Below are 21,231 nucleotides of genomic sequence, written 5' to 3'. Positions count from 1 at the left end.
TACAATTTTTAAAGTAAAGATGGTCATCATTTCTATGGTTTGTAACTCTCTAAAACAAGCACTTGTTGCCATGACAATACAGAACAGGTTGGCTTCTTTCTTTTTTTAGTCGGCCGAGTCTAGAGCAGCTGTCTGGGATTTCTTAAAGGCAAAAGCAGACTCCAAACCCGATGTCAGTCCACCATTACGCTCGGCATTCCCGGACGCTGGGAAACGTCGCTCTATCGCGATGAAAAGCCCTCTTTTGAGTGCCTGACGGACACATTTAAATCGGTAAGATATCCTGCTCGACACAACGAGTCTGATTCAGGAGTCGATCCGCTTGGGTGCTTCTTAAGGCCACACGGATCGGTTCAGTAGCGGCGGGCTAATGTAAATAAAAGCCGTGCGCGAGCGCCTTATTTCTGACGCGAACTCTTTTAAACGTGGCTCCGAGAGTTTAGACGTGGCTAATATTATTTTACTGCAGGCTGACAGCGAGCCTTCGGAGGACACGGGCTGCTTATTGACCAAACACCAAGGCAACTCTTAATGCATAGCGAAACATCGACGCTTAGGCTTTATAACAGGGTCCGAACAAGCCGTGTTCGTGAGATATGTCGTTATTAGACCGCGGGAGGCTGCCCGACGCGCCGGTGAAGTCGATAAATGAAGTGTCCATGCAGCGCCTGGTCAGTGCTCTTGTTCTTTGGACCCGCAAAGGCATTGGCTGGGTTCAAAGAGAAATAAAGAATTTCTGATCGAAATCAGCGTTGTTTTATGTCACGAGGATAATCAAAACGACGGCTTTTAGTTTGTTTACGTGTCCGCGTTATAGATTTATGTCGTTTTTAATTAAACACGTAGCGCGTATTTGTTACATAACGTTTTCGTTTCATGAGAAAGTGCTTAAAAGTCTAAATGATTTTTTTTTTTAATTCAATTCTGTTTTCGCTCCGGTTTGTAACTGAACTGTGTGTGAACAGGACTGACAAGCATATTGAGTGAAAGTAGCCCGTTTTGTCTGAAATTGTGTCTCAAACACTCTCTGTGTATTTGGTGCTTTTGAGTTTGAACTTACTTTCAGACCGTTAAAAAATGACTTTCTGCTTTTCTACTTATTATTTATTACTACGAATATGTTGCATAAATAACATTTGGACATGCTGTATCCACCATCTTATTACTATCATGCAACCTATAGGCATTAGTCGCATTCTGTTGCATCATGGGATTGTAAAGTGTTCATCAAAAGCACACTTTAGAAATCTTAAGATTTGGACACGTGACAAAATCATAATTGTCCTTCATTCACTTGAAATTATAATTGCGATTTATTGATTACAATGAACACAATTTACATTGAATGAAGTTTATACCACTGTTTGAAGCAACGTCACGTCATATTTTTATATGAATATAAATAAGCGTTTTATTGCTTTTCTGTAGTATTAAGCCTCAAATGTCGTCTTTAAATTATAAAAACTAAATTTAAAAATATGCATGGTATAATGTTAAACTAAAAATATAATTAAAACACTGGAAAAAACCCTTAAGAAAGCCTGTAGAAGTAAAAACACATCTTAAGGACTAACATCAAGTAGCCTAGACTTTGAACAGTTATTGCCTTTTTGAACGATTATGTAATTGTGGCATCCATAATTGAAATTGTGATTAGAAATAAGATTAATAGTGCCTCCCTAGAAACTGTACATATTTATTATGTGCACTGTGTACTGTCTAATGTAAGAAATATATAGCTCCTCCTCTTTGAGTATAGAAGCTGCGACATTTAATTGCATGAAGTGTTCAACGACTGTTCACACTTAGTTTTTACAGTTAAGTGCATCATTCAGGCATAAGGAACATTTCCTTTTTGGAAATTTCATTGGTGACGTGTATATCACATTATTAATGCTATAATAATGGTGTATAAGAATCGTGCATAAGCATGCAAATTGGGACAAACGTCAATTTTGCACCGCAATGAGTTCGTTGATGCTCCTCCGTGGCAGGAATGCAGTCGGCGCGCGGAGCAAGGCTATGGTGACTCTGCAGGTTCGGGGTGCAGGTGTGCTTCCCCAGCGTGCAGGCCTCGGTGCTGGACAGCCTGAACCGGCAGCGTGAAGACGGCCATCTCTGTGACCTCCATCCACGTTCAGGCCAGGTGTTCAAGGCCCATCGGTGTGTGCTGGCTGCGTCCTCACCTTACTTCCACGACCAGGTACACGCTTACCTCGGAGGAATAAAACAATAAGAAAGTGTGTGTAATAAGCTAAGCTAAAAGCTTAAATTAAATTAATGATCTGACAATGATTCTGATCAATTAAAAAACCTAATTGCATATGTAGAAAAGCTTAAAACCCAGAAAATTATAATAATCTTTTACACAAAGTGTGTGTTGTATGGACTACATATATATATATATATATATATATATATATATATATATATATATATATATATATATATATATATATTTGAATAAATAATAAACTAGTATTGAAATCAAATTAATTTCATGATATTCTGATGAATTAAACTAATTGCATGTTTTTTTAAAAAATGCAAATAATTCATTTTAATTATCTTTAAACATATTGCATACATAGACTACATAAAATAAATAAATAAAATGTATAATAATTAAATATGAAAAAGTATTTTAGTATAACTGATAATTCTATATTTTTATCAATGTTTTGAATAATTGTTTAATATAATTGTTTAGTAATCCTTTTTTGTCTAATTTACGTAAGTACTTTTTAGTATTCCTAATTTCAGTTTTGGTTATTTTACTTAAACTATACAAAAATGAGAAATGCTCTCTTAGTAATAAGCTGAAAAATATGAATAATATTTTATTTATATTGTAGTTAATGTTTATTTTATTTTATTATCTATTATATATATTATGTTGATCTAATATAAATATATATTATGTGTCCTTATGACTTATGAGTGTTACTGTAAAATGTATTTAAAGCTATATAAATAAATTAATAGAATAATTAATGTAAAACAATTTAAAGCTGTACAGCACACAAGGAGAACTGCATTATAATTATATTAGACAAGTGCAAAATCCAGTCAGGTGCCAAGTTCTGTAACATTTCACAGACCACTTTTCTTTCACAATCAATATTATTAAAGCTGCAGTCCGTAACGCTTGCGCTCTAGCAGTTATTAAACTGAACTGTGTGCATCTTGGAGAAAAACATTGTAACCGAGCTTCCTATCTCCATTTTGTAAAAATTACAGTGATTTTAACGGTAAAAACTGTGAATTCCTTCGTTGTATTTCAAATTTTAAATTTTAAAGTTTGAATTTGTATTCTTCTTTTTTCTTAGCAGTTATGTTAATAAGGGTTGCATGCTAAATTAATGTTTATTGCATATTTCAGTTAAAAGGTACAAAACAGATCAGTACTTTAATAGGTTGGTATATTAACATTATATCAGTTAATGTTGTTGGTACCCTTTGGTCAATGAAAGAAAACTCACAATGGTCACAGAAATAACTTTAATCTGACAAAAGTAATAATAAATAAAATTCTATAAATGTTAACCAATGAAAGTCAGACATTGTTTTTCAACCATGCTTCAACAGAATTATTAAAAAAATAAACTCATGAAACAGACCTGACAAAAATGATGGTACTTCTAACTTAATATTTTGTTGCGCAACCTTTGAGGCAATCACTGCAATCAAACGCTTCCTGTAACTGTCAATGAGACTTCTGCACCTCTCAGCAGGTATTTTGGCCACACTCTCATGAGCAAACTGCTCCAGTTGTGTCCGGTTTGAAGGGTGCCTTTTCCAGACTGCATGTTTCAGCTCCTTCCAAAGATGCTCAATAGGATTGAGGTCAGGGCTCATAGAAGGCCACTTTACAATAGTCCAATTTTTTCCTCTTAGCCATTCTTGGGTGTTTTTAGCGGTGTGTTTTGGGTCATTGTCCTGTTGCAAGACCCATGACCTGCGCACTGAGACCAAGCTTTCTGACACTGGCTAGTACATTTCTCTCTAGAATTCCTTGATAGTCTTGAGATTTCATTGTACCCTGCACAGATTCAAGACACCCTGTGCCAGACGCAGCAAAGCAGCCCCAGAACATAACAGAGCCTCCTCCATGTTTCACAGTAGGGACAGTGTTCTTTTCTTGATATGCTTCATTTTTTCGCCTGTGAACATACAGCTGATGTGCCTTGGCAAAACTTCGATTTTTGTCTCATCTGTCCACAGGACATTCTCCCAGAAGCTTTGTGGCTTGTCAACATGTAGTTTGGCATATTCCAGTCTTGCTTTTTATGATTCGTTTTTCAACAATGGTGTCCTCCTTGGTCGTCTCCCATGTAGTCCACTTTGGCTCAAACAACGACGGATGGTGCGATCTGACACTGATGTTCCTTGAGCATGAAGTTCACCTTGAATCTCTTTAGAAGTCTTTCTAGGCTCTTTTGTTACCATTCGGATTATCCGTCTCTTAGATTTGTCATCAATTTTCCTCCCGCGCCACGTCCAGGAGGTTGGCTACAGTCCCATGGATCTTAAACTTCTGAATAATATGTGCAACTGTAGTCACAGGAACATCTAGTTGCTTGGAGATGGTCTTATAGCCTTTACCTTTAACATGCTTGTCTATAATTTTCTTTCTGATCTCTTGAGACAACTCTTTCCTTTGCTTCCTCTGGTCCATGTCGAGTGTGGTACACACCATATCACCAAACAACACAGTGATTACCTGGAGCCATATATATAGGCCCAATGGCTGATTACAAGGTTGTAGACACCTGTGATGCTAATTAGTGGACACACCTTGAATTAACATGTCCCTTTGGTCACATTATTTTCAGTGTTTTCTAGGGTACCATCATTTTTGTCCATGCCTGTTTCGTGAGTTTATTTTTTTAAATAATTCTGTTGAAGCATGGTTGAAAACAATGTCTGACTTTCATTGGTTAACATTTATAGAATTTTTATTTATTATTACTTTGTCAGATAACAGTTATTTCTGTGACCATTGTGACTTTTTTCATTGACCAAAGGGTACCAAATAATTTTGTCCACGTTCAGGTGCTGCTGAAGAACATGTCCACCGTCACCATCCCGGCCGTCATGGACCCGCTGGCCTTCGAGAGCGTCCTCAGCTGCGCTTACACCGGCCAGCTGCGCATGCTTCGAGAAGACATCGTTAACTACCTCACCGTTGGCAGTGTGCTCCAGATGTGGCACATTGTGGACAAATGCACTGAGCTTCTCAAAGAGGGCAGGGGAGGTTCAAGTGGAGCTCAGGGAACCGGAGACAAGGAGAGCGCGGGGCAGAGCGCCGGAGCCAACAAGATGGACGGAGGAGACGCGCCCTCGACTCCTCAGCCTCCCAGCCGCCCGTCTTTCAGCGAGAGCCAGTCCCCGAGCAGCACCAACTACTTCAGCCCCCGAGACGCGCACTTCGGCGGAGCCATGGTGACCACCGGAGCCGCGGGAGAGAGCGCCGTTCACTCCACCCCGACCTACTGCATGCCCTCCGGCGGAGAGGAGGGCTTCATGATCGAAGAAGATGAGGAGGACGACGACGAGCTCCTGTTCCCCAGGAAAAGAGACCGAGGGGGCAAGCGGAAGGTCGCGACCTCCGTCTCCGATCAAGAGGTGGGCGTGAGCGACAGCTTCGGCGTCTCCTCGTATCAGGATGGAGACTCGTCTCCGCCCCAGAAGCGGCCGTCGTACAGTCAGCCGAGCATCATGCCCAGGAAGCAGTGGGTGGTGGTGAAGACGGAGCACTCGAGAGACGACGACCTGATCGTGGTGTCGGGAGGAGAAGAGGGAGGAGACGATGAAGAGGAGCGAGAGATGGAGATGGGCAGAGAGAGGGACAGGACATTTAACATATCCAACGTTAGGACCCTCTCTGGACTCAGAGAAGAAGCTGAAATGGAGGCACAGGTCAGTAGTTTTGAACTTAAGTTTATTTTTTCAAGTATGGATGATATATGTGAGGGATACCTTGCTTAAAATCCTTGATCGGGGGAGAGAGAGAGAGAGAGAGAGAGAGAGAGAGAGAGAGAGAGAGAGAGAGAGAGAGAGAGAGAGAGAGACAGAGAGAGAGAGACAGAGAGAGAGAGACAGACAGAGAGAGAGAGACAGAGAGACAGAGAGAGAGAGAGAGAGAGAGAGAGAGAGAGAGAGAGAGAGAGAGAGAGAGAGAGAGAGAGAGAGAGAGAGAGAGAGAGAGAGAGAGAGAGAGAGAGAGAGAGAGAGAGAGAGAGAGAGAGACAGAGAGAGAGAGAGAGAGAGAGAGAGAGAAAGAGAGAGAGACAGAGACAGAGAGAGAGAGAGAGAGAGAGAGACAGAGAGAGAGAGAGAGAGAGAGACAGAGAGAGACAGAGAGAGAGAGAGAGCACTTTACCTGCATAAGTGAAAAAGTCTGTCAGTGCATTTGCATTAAATATAGAGTATTCTTTAAAAGTCTTAATATTTTATGCAGTATGGCTTCTGAAGTATATATTTTTTGTCAATACATATTTTAACTGAAAAATTAAATTGAGTCAATTAAATCGTTGTCTTGGGTTTCCTAAAAGAAAAATCACTCTCAATTGAATATATGTAAAAGTATATTTTTTTTGTCACACCATAAAAATATCTACAAATTTCGTTGCATTGGATTAAAAAAAATCTGACCAAGTAGCATCTGCAAACAAAAGATTGTGAAGCTTTTGACAGAACGAATATTTTTGTAAACCACTTTCTACATTCATTTTTAACCAGTTGGTCTCAAGGTGATTATATCGTTCTCACGTGTCCAATCACAATAACCAACGGTATCGCATTAACAAAAAAAGATCATGCTCTGTGAACTTTGACAACCAGAAAGTACTTTTTGACCAAATATTTTTCGAAAACATAATTTTTAAAAATGTTCTTCTACCATATAGGCTATATTTAAAAAAAAAAAAAAAGCCACTTATTGTTTTTATATATTGATAAATAATATGATATACCAGTGAGTTTCCTGTCTTACATGCATAGATGTCAAATTCAATATAATTATTGAATAATTTATACAGTATAATTCATAATGATACGTTCTGTAAGATGCATTAGTGATCCAACTGTTCCGGAATATCTTTACATGCATTTCTATATATGTTGTTTCAACTAGATATTTCTTGGCCGATGTAGTAAACAGATCTATTTCAAAACTATTTTTTTTTCCTGAAGATTAGTTGAATGGGTAGTAAAAGTCAAAGAGCTATCAAGCCACGTGAGACTTGCCATCCTCAACTACCCGCGTGTCTTTTTCCTCTAGGCTGACTATTGCCAGTCTTCAGAAGACTACCTCAAGTTTGAGAGAGGTTTGATGGAGCAGTCGTCCTCTCAACACCCTCCGGAGACCCCCGGTCAGTGCTCCAGCAGGACCGTGTCCACCCTGCTCGGCTCAGTTCAGTCGCCGGCCGCCAGAGCCCAGCTCTTCCCTCTGGATATGCAGGGAAACCAGATTCTCCTGTACAATCAAGCCGCCCTGGAGTCTACATCTCCATTGGGGCTGGCAGGAGGCATGTCCGGGGCGTCTCTGAAGGGCAGCCTCGAGCACGGAGCGGTCCACTTACCCGGTCAAGGATCTCTGGGGAGCGGGATGGAAGGATTAGACGCGCGCGCGGCTGGAAGTGCAGGCAAGGTCTTCTGGTGTGTCACTGCGGGAAGACCTTCACGCATAAAAGCATGCGAGATAGACACATCAACATGCACCTGGACCTGCGGCCCTTCCACTGCCCCGTCTGCGCCAAGAAGTTCAAGATGAAGCATCACCTCACCGAGCACATGAAGACCCACACCGGTCTGAAACCCTACGACTGCCACGGCTGCGGGAAGAAGTTCATGTGGCGCGACAGCTTCATGAGGCATCGCTCGCATTGCGAGAGCGCAGCCGGCCGAGGCCAGAGCGTCCGGAAGGTCGGTCATCTCTCCGCCGCACCACGTGAAGCTCCAGTCGGCCGGGCGAGGTGAGCGCAGGGTCAGAAGCGGATTCCCGTTCTGTCTCCGCAGCATTCCATGAGCAACAACGGCGTCTCGTGTCTCAACATGGCCGCTTCGGGCCTCTTCTTGGAATCGGTTCTCAAAGCGGGCCGCACGGCATTGGATCCGGCGTTTTGGGCATCGCGGCAATCGTGGCGGTGTGTGGAGGAAGTCTGTGAGGGTAACGTCGACGAAAGCAGCGTCACATAAGGCGTGTCCTCAGAAACCAACGTCCCTCTAAACCTGAACACTTGTCTTCGGTTTCAAGGGACTTTGGGGCCAGATTTACTAAACAGGAAAATTAGCGTTCCTTGAAAATTCCTGGAAAGCGCCGATTGGAGGGGGAAAATTACGTAATTTATTTTACATCAAGAAACACTTTTCCATATTGACTAGCGAAATCTAGCAGGAGCACCTAGGTTTAAAAAAGTACTTCCATAATCTATTTAAAGTGCTCTAATTTTGTACTTAATATAGTAATAATTATTCTTGAGTTCTACCTAATTACACTTTCATAATGTATTTAAAGTGCTCTATTTTCGTCCACTAAATGACTACTTAATATATTAAAAAGCTATTCGTTAGTTCTTTTTAAGATAAATGTAAGCTCAACTAAGTGTACTACGAGTGCTAACTAAATGTTTTTGATACAGAGATATGTTCAAGACAAAAAAGAAAATCTTTTACTCACCTCAAAGCCGTCCTAGGTCCATGTGACTTTCTTCTTTCAGACGAACACAGAGTTGTATCCCGGCTCTTCCAAGCTCGGTAATGCTGGTGGATAGCAGCCATTATTTTGAAGCTCAATAAATCAGATATAAATGCAAATACTTCGACGTAAAACTAACCTATAGTCCTCCGAGGGGTTAACACATGACCTTCGAAGCAGATCGATGGGTTTTTGTAACAAAAATAATTCTATTATTCAAATTATAACCTACATTCCTTTAATAATGCATAGTTAATGATCAAGGGGTCCCAAAGCAGCACAGTTAGTTGAGTACACTTAGTAGATCTCAAGTTTATCTTAAATATATATTAAATTAAAAAACAGAGCATTACGGAAGTGTCATTTACTATTATTATTTTTTTACATGGGCAGCGTGTTTTAAAGCATTAATGAGTGGGATTTTAAATAAATCCCGTCCCATGATTCATTTAAATGCTTTACAGACCAAAAGGGAAACCCCTACGAATGCACATTCATTAAGGCGAGTCTTAAAAGTAGGCCTTTTCGGCGCTAATTTTCCACTGCGTGTCTTCAGTGAATCCTGCTAACAGTTTGTAACGCGCATGAGGGTTTGCGCTGGCGCAAGCTGACGGTAAATCTGGCCCTCTGTGCACACGCGTCTGATTCTTTACCTCATGTCGGTGAGTGCGCGCCATACAAGATGTCCCATGTGTGTCTGAAAACAATACCAATGACCAAGTGCCCGTTGCAAGCTCACGTACGTATCTACTCAAAGCCCAGGCTGCTCTGGTGACGGTCTGAAGCGTATCCCGGCCAGGAATACGAGACGTCACCGTTACGTTCAAGCTGCCTCACTAGCACAGGACTAGTTCACTGTTGCTCTGAAGTGCCGTTCTGTTATTCTGTTGTACAGTACTGTGACTCATTTGGTCCGTTCTTGATGTGAAGTTTTATTGTACCGTCACTCGACTATATACAGTATATTCACTCTCAAAGGTTTTAATCTCTTGTTTCCTTAAATAAGAGAGAAGAATCTCGTTTGCTCTGCACTTTGGTGTCTTAAGGCCCGTTCACACCGAGAGGAAAAAAGTCTAACGATAATCTATAAAGTTAACTATAAAGGTACAAAAAAAAGGATAACTATAACGATGACTGTAAAGATTTGTTTGCTAAATAATTATAACAGTGACCAAGAAGGTCTGTTCACACCAAGAACAATAACTTCAACGATAAAAAAGGTTGGATGCATTCACAAAAAGGATGATAATTATAATAACTATAAAGGTACATTCACATAAACAATGATAACTGTTAAAATAACTGTAATATAAAGGTAAAGACAATAAATATAACGATAGCTATCAAGGCTTGTTTGCAAAAAAGCATGATAACTATCACAATAAAAGTTTTTTCAAAGGTTGATAATTGATAAAAATAACGATAACTATAAAGGTTTGTTCACATATGCAGCGATAACTATTAAAATAACTATATAAAGGTTCATTCACAAAAAAAGGTAACAGTAACTAAATGTAGAGGCTCATTCATAAGAAATCACAAGTAATAATTATTATATAAAAGTGTACAAGTTTCAATAACATAACTAACGATAAAGACCTGTTCGCAAAAATGCTGTAACAATAGCTCTATAATTACATTTTCTATATTAAAAAACTACTTCTAAATGTTCACACGACAAATAAGATTAATTAACAATATAATTAAGAACTTTTTCTCTCAGAAAGATAAAGAACTAGTAACAGCGTAAAGAGCTGATTTAAAGTGACAGACACCAATAAAAGCACACACTAAAGCAGAAGTGTATCGTACTTTGATGTGGATATTAATACAGCTATCGTTATAGTTCTGGGTGTGAGCGTTGCCTTAAAACGTAAATACTTAAAATTATATAAGAATATCAACAATTATTTTTTTCAGCTGATAAATTATTATTAAAAAACACTGGGAGCCAATAAGAATCTTTTTCACTTTAAGAAGCTGAAGCACAGAAGCACAGAGCATGCTTGTAATAGACAGGACCTTACTGTGCTTTGGACGCTAATAAAGTTCTCATTTCTGGTGTGAACGGAAATGAAGGGCAGGGTTTGTCTGTAGTTGGATCACTAAATGAATCCACTCGCAGTGCATTTAGGCTTTACAGTACGTCCTTTACCCTTAAAAAAAACGTCCCAAGCACCCGGCATCCGACTACTGAACTCCTGCAGTGTTTTAGATGTAGCCTATAACGTACCAGTAGTGAGAGTCTACACGTCTGCCTTCTGTGAAGGCCCAGACCTGACCCGAGAATGGATGAAGTATGCAAATGACATGCCAAATCAGCGTGAACGTCTGCCAAGAGCGCTGCAGACACATGAAGAGGACTTGTTTTAATCGCCTGAGTGGATGTTTTGGAGTATGTTGATGCAGCGATCAGTAGTTGCCTTTGTACCACAGATGCACCACAGAACCCATATACCTCAAACTGATCAATATATTACAATAAATAACACCGGGATGTGAAGACGGCGAGCAGGAGGAATCACGCTTATCCACACATTCTTATTACTTTTATATCAAACCCGCGTGTGTTTCAGATTAGTGAGCGAACGTCTGAAATCTAACTGAAAACCAACCAGTAGGTAAAAGCATGATTCGGCAGTCTGCTTAGAGATCTGTATTTTGTACCGACGAATGAGAAATATATTTGTTCCGTCTCCAGCTGTTGTGGTGAATCTGAAGTAAATCTGCGACGGACGGTAGCAGACCAAGCGGTTTCCTGATCTGGACCGAATATGACATCGCTTTCACAAGATTCGAGATATTTAAATGAAAGAGAAATAAAGTATGTTGTGCACAAGTTATGATTCACTCGTGTCGCTTTTGTGTTTCAAAGTCAGTTTTTCCTTTTTTAGGACAACTTTGATTAACTTTTTTTGATGAGCCTCTAATGTGTGTGTGTGTGTGTGTATATACACATGTATGTTTGAATGTATATATGCAAAGTGTACATTTAATTATTAGTATAAATAAAAATACTATATTATATATATAAATTTATATATATATATTTGTATATATACACATTAAGAAAATGTGTGTGTATATATATATATATATATATATATAAAAATGATGTGTATATATAAAAATGTATATGTACATATGCGTGTAATGTATATACATACATTTAATTTAGGAAAAATACTATGTGTATATATAAAGAAATGTCTATATAAACATTTAATATAGAAAAAATACTAAATCATGTATACAAATATATATATATAAATAAAATATATAATTATGTAAAAATAAAATAGCTAAAAATAATAATAGCTATTAAGGTATATAAAATTAAAGTTTTGCACATATTACAACTCAGTTATTCATATAAATGTAAGCGTAATGTTTTACAACAGATTTAATTTGGTTAGCACCGCTTTGCTGCGCCTTGTCCTCTTGTCATGCCAATTAAATCCTCAATTAGTTAAGCAGGTTAATTAAAACCATTTTAATATGACAATATTGATCAGTTCAATAGATCAGTCATCAGCAGTTTACAGAAATCATTTCAGTACCAAACGTCAAGCGCAGGAGGACACTTAACTCTGTGCTTGGTCACCTGAGGCCAGTTAAAGGGACGGTTCACCCAGAAATAAAATAAAGTCCTTTAAATCCATGTTCTCACACTTGTCCTGTATTGCACACAAAAACGGAGGTGAAATTAATGCCTGATTTTTTTATTTTTGGGTGAACTATTTTAACAAGGTGTGACCTTAAAACAAAGCTTCCAATGTTTGTAAATTGTAAAAGTATATAAAGTAGGTCATAACTTCTGTGGAGAATTAATTGTGCTGAAAAAAGAAACCCCACAGCGCACTACACAAAGTTCTCAGCATGTAAGTCAAACACTACACAAAATGGGAGCATTTATTGAGTTGAAGAGGAAAGTTCAGTTTCCCTCGTGACTCTTGGCACAAATGAGGATCGCAAACCCTCAAACTAAAATCATAAATACAATACCAGAGAACGCCTCGGAGTAAGAACGTCTAGAGGCCAGTCCCATTGACAATATACCAAAATACCTCTAAAAAGCCTGAATGAAGAAGGGCATGCCATTTTCTCCTCGTATAAAAAGTAAACCTTGGCATGGCGTGCAGTGGTTCAAACCCTGACCGAACCAGTCTCAAATTAAATGAGGGTTTTCAGTTCTCTGTTCACACTGGCAGGCACTAACGGAGCGGACGCTGACGGAGACCCTGTGACGGACGAACTCAGTCTGAATCAGACAGAACGATCACTTCCTCCGGGTCGCACTGAGTCGCCACGTTCACCTGTGAACACAAGACGCTAGCTTTAGCGCTCGCTCCGTCTTACTGGAACTAAGACGGCTTCAAACACACACCGACACCACATTAACAAAAACAAAACAAAACAAACTTGTAATACTTGAGTAAATATTTACCAATATTTCACCAATTCTTGTTTAAAGTAGAAATACTACAATTACTGAAAGTGAAAATAACTATTAAACTAATTAAACAAAACTAAAACCAAGAAAATTATTAATTTAAACAAATTAAGATGACAAATACAAAAGTAATCTTACTAAATGCTATTATTATTAAATTTTATATATATATATATATATATATATATATATATATATATATATATATATATATATATATATATATATATATATATATATATATATAAAAAAAAAATAGCACAATGATAATTTTATTAAGACTGCTGGGAGGGTTGTAATGGAACAGTCGTGCTAAAATATTTGTATTTTATATATTTGTAATTTATTTATTTCCTACATTTATGCATTTTATTAAATGTTCAGTACACATTTTCAGGCCTTTTTGTGTTTCTGATTCATAAAGCCGATGCAAACCAATTAAACTTCATCATTAAACTGATTCCCAGCCAAAAATACTTTTCTTTTTCTTGTTTTTCACTCGATTCATTTACATACAATTTCAGTGAAAATTTCAAGCCAACATTTTACATTTTTGTGTAAAGCTGAAGTACTAAAACTTAAACTGAAAACAAATATAAAATGAAAACCATTTAAAAAAAATCAATAAAAAAGATAAAATTAAAAACTAATTAATTAAAACATTAATTAATGATATAGTACTATATGAATAGAAATGAAAAGAATGCAGTGAGAAGGTTTAATGCAAGCCCCAGTCACCTTATTCCTCTTGGGTGGTGGCGTGGATCGTGAGCTTCTGACCATGAGCTGAGAGGAAGTCATCGTCCTGGGCACATCCTCCTCCTCAGGACAGAAGATCACACCCATATCCAGAGGAATATCACTAATAAACACAACCATTTCACAGCCGTCAGCGGAAATACATCTTTAAGAGATCTTCACAAACAGGTGAAGGTCATTTTCTAACATCATAGAAAAGAGAGAACTATCCATATAATAATATTCACAATCATGAAAAGACTTTTTTTTGGTTAAACTATATCTCCACGGTCTGAATGAGAATGCAGTCTTACTCTCTGACAGCAGGACAGCGTTTCCTCTGCCGCTTATGAACACTAATTTAACGTGCATTATAAAGCAAGATGAAAAAAAAGAGAATACCATGTAAACTAATCTAAAAAGAGTCATAAAATATATATATAGATAAAACACACACACACGAACGTAAACAAAATCAATAATTCATTAATCATTTGCCAGCACTATCTCAGACTCATTTAAAGGAACAGTTCTCCCTAAAATGAAAATCCTGTCATCATTTCCTCCCTCAAGCAGTTCCAGACCTGTTTGAATTATACCGTCTTCAACTACGGAAGTCAATGGTGACCCAAAACAGCAACTTTCTTCAAAATATCTTCTAGCGTGTTCAGCAGAACAAAGAAAAATCAATTCATTTCCGAGTGACCTATTCCTTTAACGTCTCAACTGAACTGAATCGCTGCGCTTTTGATCGGGCTCAGCGTGCATCCCGTCACATGCCTGTAATGAACCGCACAAGGTCCCGAGGAAGTCCTCGTCGGTGTTACCTGTCCTGTGTGCAGTCCCCGTTGGAGGCAGTGGTCCGGTGTTCGGCGGAGGACCGTTTCCTCTTCTTGTAGTTGCCCATCTCGTCGATCAGCAGAGGGCTCGTTTGAGGTAGCGGGCTGCAGTTGGCTGATCTCATCGTGGCTGACGGAGCGTCCTGATTGGTGGAGACCGTCTCGGCGGTGTCGCTTTTACTGTGATCGGAGGAAGTGAGCTCCGCCTCGTCGATAGGCATAAGATCTGAGGTCTGTATGAACGGAGGGCTTTGCTCCACGGCCCGCGTGGTTCGTGTTAGTTTCCGCCTCGTGTGCTGCTGGCCGGAGCGCTGGTCTTCATCTCCTGGTCCTCCTCCGTGTCCTGGGCGGATGATTTGATCGAGGGAGGAGAGTTCTCATCCATCGGCTGGTCATTGTCACTGTTGTTCAACGGCTCCTCTTCCACATCCTCTTCATCGTCATCTGAAACACATCAGTAAAGGAGAAGCGGGTTTTCCCAGCGGTAAAGGAGGAGGAAGATGAAGATGATTTATGAATTTCTTACCCGGACCAGCTTGTTTTTGACTGGCTTGGATCTCCTCTTCAATGTCAGGATCAGAGGAATCATCCTCTTCTTCATCTTCCTCCTCCTCTTCCTCCTCTTTTTCTTCCTTTTCCTCCGTCTCTTTTTCTTTGCTTTCACTCTGCTGCCCATTAAGTGCCTGGAAATATGATGGAAAGAAAAAACTGATGGTTACAAGGAGAGTCTGGCTTTAATTTAAATGATGTAGAAATAAGAAATAAATTGTATATCATTTAAATAAAAGCACTGTTTACATAAAGAAATAAGTACGTTATATCAGTTATCGTTTGAATTACTCTCGCTAAAATATTTAAACATTTAATATATTAATTAAAATACAATATTTGTAGTTTTTGGTTTATATCTTATTAATGCTCGGCAACAATTAATTGCATCCAATATAAAAGTATATATATTACACACACAACAGCATTTATTTAAAAACATTTACATATTAATGTAATTTTATATTTATATACACAAATATACATAGTAAACATTCTGTGCACAAAAAAGGTTTATTTTGGACGTGATAATTCACAATTAATTTTTGTCCTCTTAATTAAACATTATATTTTTCGTCATTTTTCATCATATAAATGATATTGTATAATCAAAAAGTTATCATTTTATTTTGATAAATATGATCATAATATTTATGTACATATTTAATTTTTTTTTATTTGACTTTTTACATTTTAGACCGACTCTCTAGCTGAAGACATTTCAGACTCTACTGGAGAAAAAAACTAATAGAGAAATTAATTACCAAACAAAACAAACAATATGTAAGAATATACAATGCTCCTTTACCTCTTTTTTCTGTCTGTCTCTCTCTTGTCTCTTCCTCATTTCCTCGACCTCTATGTCTTCCTGTTTAATAGCGTATTTGGTGATCACCTCCTCCAGGCTGCTCAGAGCCACGTCTCTGTTTGAGCGGAGTTTGCGGTTTAGTGTTGGATCAGTGAGGGCAGGGTCTAACGCTGAAGGAAACAGGAAAAATCACCTCGCATGCTGAACGCACGAGCACCAAACCAATCCACAAGTGTGCAGAAATCATGAATAAACATCAGCCTGGTCCTACACTAAAATACACATGTAGGTAGTTTCAACTGAAACTTGCACTGACTGATCTTGAAACATGTCTTAAGATGCACACCAGAAATGATTACGTTCTGTATCTGAGATGGAGCGTAACCGAATTGAATTACTGGGTTTGAAGGAATCGGTGAGATGGGAGCCGAGGTTGTAGACCATGTCCAGATGGCGTCTCTCCTGGAGTTTGTTGCCCGTCTCTCTGAAGGCTTCTTGAGCGATCTGTGTGGTCTGTTTGCGCAGTGAGGATGAGTTTGTAGCGTTCGTTGGTGCGCTGAACCACCTTCAGGATATCGGTGTAGTCCGGCGGGTTGTGAAGAGCTTCTGGACTGTTAATGTAGCGTTCGATCTACAACCGAAGACACCAGAAAACAGTGAAGACGAAGAAAAAGCGATATTTCATTATATGACTGGTTTTACCTATATGCCAAAAATAAGCCAATATCATTTCAAGGGGATATTTCCTGTCATTAATCCCTCACCTTTATGTCGTAAGAGCTTCCTTCATCATCTGAATATAATATTAAGATATTTTTGATGAAATCCAAAAGCTTTATGACCCTCTACAGACACGTATGCATGCTACTACTGTAAACACGTGTTGAAGACTGACACGGAAGAGAAGAAATTGTTGAATAAAGTTAATATCTATGCTTTGCACACAAAAAGTTGTCCTAGCTTCATAAAATTACAGATGAACCACTGATTTGTCTGATCATTTCTGGTCCTTATTGTTTCTGCACCTTAAACGTGTCAGTTGTGTTGCTGTCTATGTAGGGCTTTAGGATTTCACCAAAAATATAATCATTCGTGTTCTGAATATAAACAAAGCTCTTACGGGTTTGGAGCAGAATGACGGAGAGTAACTAATGACTGAATTTATTTTTGGGGTGAACTTGAGTTTACAATTGATTTCCGATCAAAGCTTCACAGAGCGGTTTGATCATGACCACTGAACCAATCAAACAAACTGATTCAATCAAAAGAAAATGGGGCGAGGAAGCCAAGAAAAACTTGCTGGAGCTCAGTCCTGTCAGAAATTCAAGACTCATGACCCACTAACAGCACCTTTGAAAGCGCCTCACGCCTCTTTCCTCAAAGTGCAATCAGAGGATTAAAATGTCCTTCAAGATGATTCACTTTTATCTCCATCACGGGCTCGAGGACAGAGGAGTGAGGGAATGAGCATTATTTTGACTAACGAGCACGAATGTTAAAGAGTAAAGGAAGCACCTTTTGTTGATCTCTGGGTAGCGTGTCCCACTGTAAGGAATCTTCTGCTCGATCACTCGACCCGTAAGTGTGTTACAGCCCTTCAGCTCACACAGTTTGTCATAGATCTTCATCATCTGAGACCACAAAAACAACGCTAAAGATCACACCTGATAAAACCTCTTTACCTCAAAGTCGTTGTATTGTACCAAAATGGCTTGATTTAATGATGACATACCGTAACATCCAGACACATGCCAAGGTGGAGAGACTTTCCCATTACCAGATCAGGCCTGAAGAGACTTACCTTGCGTTTGAGCTTGTGCTCCTGAATGTAACTGGAGTCCTCTTTCTCCAGATCTTTGACGCTCAACTCTCGCTCCTGAAGCCGCCGGATCTCCTCGTTGTACACCTTCAACAGGTTTTCCAGGTATGCTATCTGAAACGCAGCACGAGACACACACAGATTACAATGAACATGAACACACAGCCAGACAAAAGCTCATTTCAACGTCTACAAGTATAAAGCACAACTGTAAGATTTCAAGAAGTAGATTCTGATCATGTCATTATACAAAATATCTTTAACGTGAACATTGTGTGACCGAACTAGCACAGATATTTGAATTTAGCCCAATATATTCTGTAAAAGCCTACTCATACACTGTACAAAATATACACCAATAGGGTACAATGTTCATTTTTTACCTGGATTTTGAAATTTGATCATATGTGTGTTGTGTTTTATGATTAATGGTCACGTCTGTAAATACTGGATAATGTCTGGGCACCAGTTAGGTTTCAGTTGTATGTATGTATGTATGTGTGTGTGTGTATATATATATATATATATATATATATATATATATATATATATATATATATATATATATATATATATATATATATATATATATATATATATATCAGTTGCAGCTAAAAGTCAATGCTTTCAAATAGGAATATTTCACACTCAGCTTTAAATGAAACACAGCGTCCAGACTGTTTTAAAATCCCTACGGATAAGCTATAGGAAATGACTGGAACAGAGCTCATCTAAAAATCCAAGACCACCGTCACGTCAGCCTTCTCAAAGCATAAATTCATTTCATCTCTAATACCTGTCTCCTCGAAGCCCTTTTGGTTTTCTTCGTTTCCTCTTCATCCTCTCGCTTCTCTTCTTCTTCTTTAAGCGCTCCTGCTCCTGTATGTTTGTGCCGTTGCTCTTCTGCTCAGGTTTCGTCTGGGAGGGCACGGGCTGTATGGAGCTCCTCTTCCGAGCCGTGTGCTGTTTGAGAACGGTGCAGAGTTCATTGATGTAGACGAAGGTTTTGCCGGTGTTGGCCTGGGCTCGTGTGAGGCAGCGGCCCAGAGTGTTACGAAACTCCACCGACGTCAGGAAGGTCGGCAGCGCCTTTGAGTATCTGCTCTGGAGGTAGGTCACGACCTCGGGATGGTCTTGAGAGTGTTTAGAGCAATGCTCCACAAACTGCAGAATAAAGGGTTAGATTCAAGTGGGGAAAAGAGTAGGATAGCTTTAATATGATAACTAAAAAATACATGCTTTTAAGATACATTTAAGACCAAGTAAAGAAAATTTAGGAAATAAATTAATTGGAACACAATGCATTAATATTGTCCCTAAATATAAATATCTTGTTCTACATTGCATCAAACTTTGAAAATAAAACTCTTTTTTTTTTTTTTTTAGATTTCCGTTACTTTTTAATTCATTTTACACAAAGAAAACACTAGAATATTTTTTATGAGTGTGATCATTAGGCACAGTATAGTTATTTCTATAATGTTAGTCAACACCTAAAGATTCTTAAATAAAGATACATTTACTTGAGAAGCAAAACTAAATAAACCAAGAAGTCTTGTTTTCTGAGTTTAGGACTAAAGTGGGCTAAGAAAAAATCTACTTTATTCAAACAATAAGATGATTTTTGTAGCTCATTAACATTTAAAAGCACAAAACAAGTCATAAGTAACAACGGTATGTGTGTAGAAATAGCCAATAATACAATCAGCCATTCGTCTTGAATCATTAGGATATTAGGATCATGTTCCATGAAAATATATTGTATTTTATCAAAACTTTGCTAAGAACAGATCCATTTAGTTAAAACTTTAAATATCTGATTTTGTTTCAAGCAGAAAACAAGACTTCACATCTCAAATATATGCATCTTTCTCTAAAGAAGCTTCCACAGGGGAAAACATTGCACTGCATGTAATTTTGTAAGATTTTAAGACAATCGGGAATCCTAAAAACCCTCGCCAGGCAACAAAACACTTAGAAACTGTCCCGTTAGCTATTTTCGCAGTATGCAGTCAGTATATACTTGTTAACAAACACACCTCTGCAAACAGTTTTTCATTCTCCACCTGCAGGACATGAACATCCTTCTTCGCGGAGGCGAACGGAGACTGCGTGATGTGCGTCGGAGCCGGCAGCTGATTCTTCACGGGGGTTTGCGGCTGGCAGTTCGTGGCGTGGGAACAGGACGCGGAGGCAGATGTGGGCGCTTCTTCATCGTCGCTGTCGAGGATCACAATGCTGTCCATCACTGCTCCGGTCATCCGGAAGGAGGAGAGAGGATTTGCTGAGGAGTAATGAATGTGGAGGTGTCAGGCCTGCATGACAGTTACACCAATACCTGAAAACATACTTCATGACTTCACTCTTTGTGCAATATTGATGTCTTAAGCCAGCCAGCAGAGTAGGTATAATTATATTTCAGTTCTATGAAAAGATTGCATTTTCATCTTAACATCTACATTGAATCAAATGTTTATTTGTTCAGCTTTCTTTACATACTTGAGCACTAAGCATCGAATTGGTCGAGAGACAGGCAAAGTCCAAATAGTCCAAAATCCTTATGTACCTAAAAGAAAAATATTAATCAGTGTAATACTTCTGCATGCAAGAGACAATTGTGTTAATATATATTGGCCACATAAATTTAATTTGATAACTAAAAAAAAAAAAAACGTTTTTAAACGGTTTTGGTTAGTATTAGTCACCACTGCAATAAAAAGAAGCAAAAGTCAGGCTATATAAAGAGTAATGATTTTTATTATAGTGACTGTAATGATTATGGTATTTGGCGGTAACTATATTTACAATGGCATCTTTTTTTTAATTTAATTTCACAGCAACCAGATTATTTAAGACTAATTCAAACGACACCTTAACATAACAATAATAACTGCATATTATTTGCCATTCATATAATATTTCGTGTTAGATTGCCTGATGATCTAGCGCTTTATTTCGGTCAAGCGGTCCAGTTTACTTCCGTTTTTAGTTAAAAGCCTTAAACCCTCGCCCATGAATTGTAACTGCATGTGTGAAATTCCTCACAATCTTTACAAACCCATCATAAAATGTTTTTTTAAAAACCCCTGATCGATCAATAAAAAGACAATCGGAAACAACTTACGTGCTCGGATCCTGAAACTCAGAGCTGGACCTAAGTACGGCTCAACATAAGACGCGCTGATTGGCTGGCGCCCAGTAATCGGGTCGCTCATTGGCTAAGAGCTGGCATGTGTTTCTTCTGCTATCAGCTTTGGACGCAGTGTATTCGGATGCTTATCAGCGCCGCGCAGGAACAGGAGACCCCGGCCCAATGTCATCAGA

The 21,231-nt window shown here is 38.7% G+C and overlaps 1 protein-coding gene and 1 pseudogene across 1 annotated transcript; one reads left to right on the top strand and one right to left on the bottom strand.

Moving 5' to 3' along the window:
* The first annotated feature begins 596 nt into the window (after window positions 1-596).
* On the top strand, window positions 597-8,202 carry LOC122335150 (annotated as a pseudogene).
* A 4,646-nt stretch (window positions 8,203-12,848) lies between these two features.
* On the bottom strand, window positions 12,849-21,152 carry LOC122335149 (death domain-associated protein 6-like). Its single transcript, XM_043232917.1, is given in 15 exon segments — window positions 12,849-13,017; window positions 13,893-14,016; window positions 14,720-15,062; window positions 15,065-15,175; window positions 15,258-15,414; window positions 16,089-16,258; window positions 16,487-16,610; window positions 16,612-16,719; window positions 17,573-17,719; window positions 17,890-18,021; window positions 18,704-18,783; window positions 18,786-19,071; window positions 19,947-20,245; window positions 20,407-20,473; window positions 21,032-21,152. Coding segments are annotated over 13 exon segments (2,064 nt in total). The 5' UTR covers window positions 20,169-20,245; window positions 20,407-20,473; window positions 21,032-21,152; the 3' UTR covers window positions 12,849-12,957.
* Between the last annotated feature and the right edge of the window lie 79 nt (window positions 21,153-21,231).

This window comes from Puntigrus tetrazona, unplaced genomic scaffold, assembly GCF_018831695.1.
Source record: "Puntigrus tetrazona isolate hp1 unplaced genomic scaffold, ASM1883169v1 S000000746, whole genome shotgun sequence".
Classification (NCBI taxonomy): domain Eukaryota; kingdom Metazoa; phylum Chordata; class Actinopteri; order Cypriniformes; family Cyprinidae; genus Puntigrus; species Puntigrus tetrazona.
This window is presented reverse-complemented; position numbering and strand designations above follow the sequence as displayed.